This window comes from Pteropus alecto, unplaced genomic scaffold, assembly GCF_000325575.1.
Source record: "Pteropus alecto unplaced genomic scaffold, ASM32557v1 scaffold233, whole genome shotgun sequence".
In the NCBI taxonomy this organism is placed as follows: Eukaryota; Metazoa; Chordata; class Mammalia; order Chiroptera; family Pteropodidae; genus Pteropus; species Pteropus alecto.
The window spans coordinates 526,049-529,958 of NW_006434367.1; the positions used below are offsets into that span (position 1 = coordinate 526,049).

At 47.1% G+C, this 3,910-nt stretch overlaps 1 protein-coding gene across 1 annotated transcript in view; it reads right to left on the reverse strand.

The window, feature by feature from the left end:
* LDLRAD4 (low density lipoprotein receptor class A domain containing 4) overlaps window positions 1-3,910 on the reverse strand; it is a gene marked incomplete at its 5' end in the record, with an annotated part of 212,035 nt that overhangs the window by 18,001 nt on the left and 190,124 nt on the right. The window contains 1 exon segment of the mRNA XM_015587233.1: window positions 1,921-2,075. Coding sequence (XP_015442719.1) covers window positions 1,921-2,075 — 155 coding nt within the window.

Below are 3,910 nucleotides of genomic sequence, written 5' to 3' on the forward strand. Positions count from 1 at the left end.
GTCGGCACTGAGGAGTAGAAAAAGGAGCCACCTCACCTATGCAAGGCGAGTCAGGTGGAAGAAAGATGACCCCTAAAGCAGATCTCAGGGGAAGGCATAGTGGGTATGGCCCAGGCCAGGCACTGGAGTTGCATGGGTACTACAACTCCCAAAGTGCTTGATGGGAAACTTGGGCAAATTCATGGCAAGTACTCCTGGAAACTTGAGAGATGTCTATTGATGATGACAATGTGAGTGGACAGTTTTACCTATTTCTCCCCAACACTGGGAGTTGGCATTTATAGTCTTTGCATTAAGGCTCAGGCAAAGCAATGATGGCCAATCCTTTTGCAGTTCTGAAACTACTGCTATGACAAGATTTTCTCTCTTTAAATTCAGGAGAATTAATTACATGGATTTTGTATTCAGAACTTTAGAAGAATTAGTTTTATTTTCCTTCAGGTAACAGAGCTGTCCTCATACAACACTGAGGATTCCACAGGCAATAAGACACCAGTGTCCAGTGAGTCTGGGCCCCACAGGTACCAGACTTCTGGGGTGACAGAGTATCCACAGGGAAACCATCATGATATGAAGAAAGCTATATTAACAGGGCTGGAAGGGGCTCATGGACCCAACAATAGGGGAGACAAAGAAAGAGAACAACAGAGAATGAGAGAAAGCAGAAGGGAGAAAAGGGTTCTTTCCTTAGGCCTGATCCTGGTAGCTGCTATGACATCCTGTTTCATCTCTGTGTGTCTGAGGGGTGGCACAAAAAAATCCCATCCCTTCCCTCTCCCTCTGCATGCCATGGACACAGAACACTCAGCCAACCTCAGTTCCACCCATAGGGACATCAGAGCCAATGGCTCACTGAGCAACTCTGCAGCCCCCATGAAGCATGACTCTGACATCTCGAGAGGTCCCAGAGGCTGCACCATACCTGCCAGGATGGCTGTACCCCTATGCTCATGATGATCTCCCTAAGCCAGTTACTAGATAACCCTGGTCTTGACTTGCACTCTGAGGGTCTGAGTTTCCTGTGCGGGTTCTGCCTCTTTTGCCCACCACCAAACCCAAGAATTTATAAGTGCCTAAATTCACCATTCCCAAGCCTTTCACTAAAAGCCCCTAGAATCATAGACTGTAAATCCAGCTCAGAACAGAAAGTTCCAGTGGCCCTTGGTCTACCAGGTACAGATCAAAGAACAGTTTAGCTGAATATCAATGCTTTATTTTCTAGAGGAGGAGAGTGATTCTGAGCGAGTAGTTGGAAACCTTAAACAATCTGAAGAGCCTTACTATGGGCTGGTCTGTGAGCCCCCTACATAACCTAGCCTGCACTGATAACCCTGAGAAGGCCCTGAAACCTTGCTGTCTCACCTCTGCCCCTCTGGATCATCCATGCCCTCAGCACTGAGGAACCCCTTCGCTGTCTTATGAATGCAGGAAGTGAGCACAAGTGCATTGTCGACCACTGGAACACCTCCCAGACCACACTCTTAAGAACAGGTCTCTACATCACAGCATGGATGGCTCTCATAAGTGTAATGTGAGTGGAAGAAGGCAGACACCAAAGAGCACCTACTGCACAATTTCTATTGTTATAAAGTCCAAAAGCAGGTGAAACTAATCTGTGCTGATAGCTATCTGGACAGAGGTGACCTTGTGTGGGGCATGCCTGGAAGCGGGGCCTGTATGTCTCTGGGGGCTGGTTCTGTCTCTTTCCTGAGCAAGTGCTGGTTGCACAGGTGTGCTCCATTTGTGAGAACTCGCTGAGCTAAATATTCATGATGTACGTGCTTTTCTGTAAGTATGTTAACCCTTAGAGGAGAGTTTTCAATATCTCTAATTGCAGTGGGATGTCCTGCTTTATGACCGCACTTTTGGAGCCCGAAACAGAGGCCTGAGAAACACCTTAGGGGCCAGGCCCACACTTACCGGCTGCAGCCTGTCCTCCTGCCTCCTGCTATGACTTGGGCGGTTGATGAAAGACCTCGTGGACACTTTGTAGTGATTCAGCAGGCAGACAATAACCACGACCATCACTGTAATCACCACAATGATGATGATGATCTGGGCAAACTCCAGCTCCGCTGCGATGGAAGAGGAAACCATGTTAACCACATGCCCCCTTCACCATCACCCACCCAGTTCTCCGGACTCCATTTTTTTGAAGTGCTCTGACAACCACCAGACATTGAAGGCCTCTTACTTGAATCTGGTCCTCACAAGGACCTTATGAGAAAGAAGCTATTTCTCTCCAGGCCTGCTGCAAGACTGAAATTCTAATAACATTCACATAAAGGAAGGCTCAGGCATGAGACTCTTTCCAACAGACTTCTAGTGCTCAGAATAACCTTGGTGCTCAGACAAACCTTGCCTTTGCAATTTTATAATCAGAAGAGCCTTAGAAAAATGTATTCCATTGGCCCTATAAGACTTCTAGAGGTGCTGTGCTGTAACTGACCAGTCCATGAAACTCAAAGACCAGTCCATTGTGCATGCCACAGGCTGGGTGCCACACAGGCTGCTCCTTCTCGCTGGGCAGGCAGGTCCTTGAGGGCCAACTCTTGAGGTATGAAAGGCTCAATGTTCATCATCACCTATACTTGTTCCTGCCAAATGACATCCTCCTTCCTCCCGCCCCTAGGGGAGTTAAGAAAGTCTCTCAAAATCAAAGCTGCTTCTCCTGATGTAATCTTTCTAGGAAAGTTAAAACCATCTTATGGTTGAGTCAAGTTTCCCAAAGCACATCTGCACAGGATCCACATAGTACACTGAAAGGAAAATATATGTTGATAAAAAGCTCCAATCTCCTTTCCTCAAAGGCTCTGACTTTAGAAGTAATTTAGAAAACATATCTCTACTGTCTCCAACCCTGTGGGCACCATATTTTATGAGCAGTCATCACTGGGTTTCTGATACCACCATTACAAAAGATTTTCTAAATTCCATTAGCACATGCTTCACACATGAGTACAGTGCCATAAAGCTACTTCTAAAATAACAGCACATTGAGTTGGCAATTAGAGAGTTAGGTGATTTAAGTCCTTCAGAGGCTCAACGCTCAAGGTCAGCCCTAGAATCCAAACTTTTTGCTTTCTGTTTTCCAGCTCATGGCTCTGCTGAGTGTTGTCTACCTGTTTTCCTCTGAGTCTCGCACGCACAAAAAGGAAGTGACTGTCTGTGCAGTGGAATCAATTTCAAGAATGAGAGACTCGGGAAGATGGTAAGGAAGATAGTGTACAACTTTGTTGTAAGGTGGGGAGGTGTGGGGTACAATGACAAGCAAGAGAAAGAGGGGAGAGCTCTGTCAATTGTGCTACTGCCTTGAACTAGCAACACACACACTCACACATACATATACATGTGCACATAGAGACACACAAATACACACACATGCATACATGCACACAAACACATGTGTGAATACACCCATGCACACATACACATACATGCATACAAACACACATGCATGAATACACATACACACAAGGCATGTACACATACACATACACATGCACACACATGCACACACTCTTGCTGCAGCAGGACTCAGGCCACTGGCCAGTGGGGAAGCATCATCTCTCAGCATATGGGCTCACACCTGGGATGATGCAAAAGGAGACTGGAGAGTATCCTACCCCCAATATCTGCAGCTGTGTGCCTCCACCATCCACACTCGGGGAATAGAGGCGCAGGGGCTGGCATGGGAGTAGATGGAGGGTCTCCCTGAATCCCACCATGTCCTGTCCTGTAGCACTGTTCTCCACTTCTGCCCTCAGGCCCCACATACTCAAGGGATAAAGATTTACATAGTGCCTTCTGGACTGTGTTGGGTTGCACTTGACAATGGGCCTGTAGCGGGGCTGGCCCAGAGGTGCACCTTAGAGAATAGAGAGATGAGTGTGAAGGAACTGAACTGCTG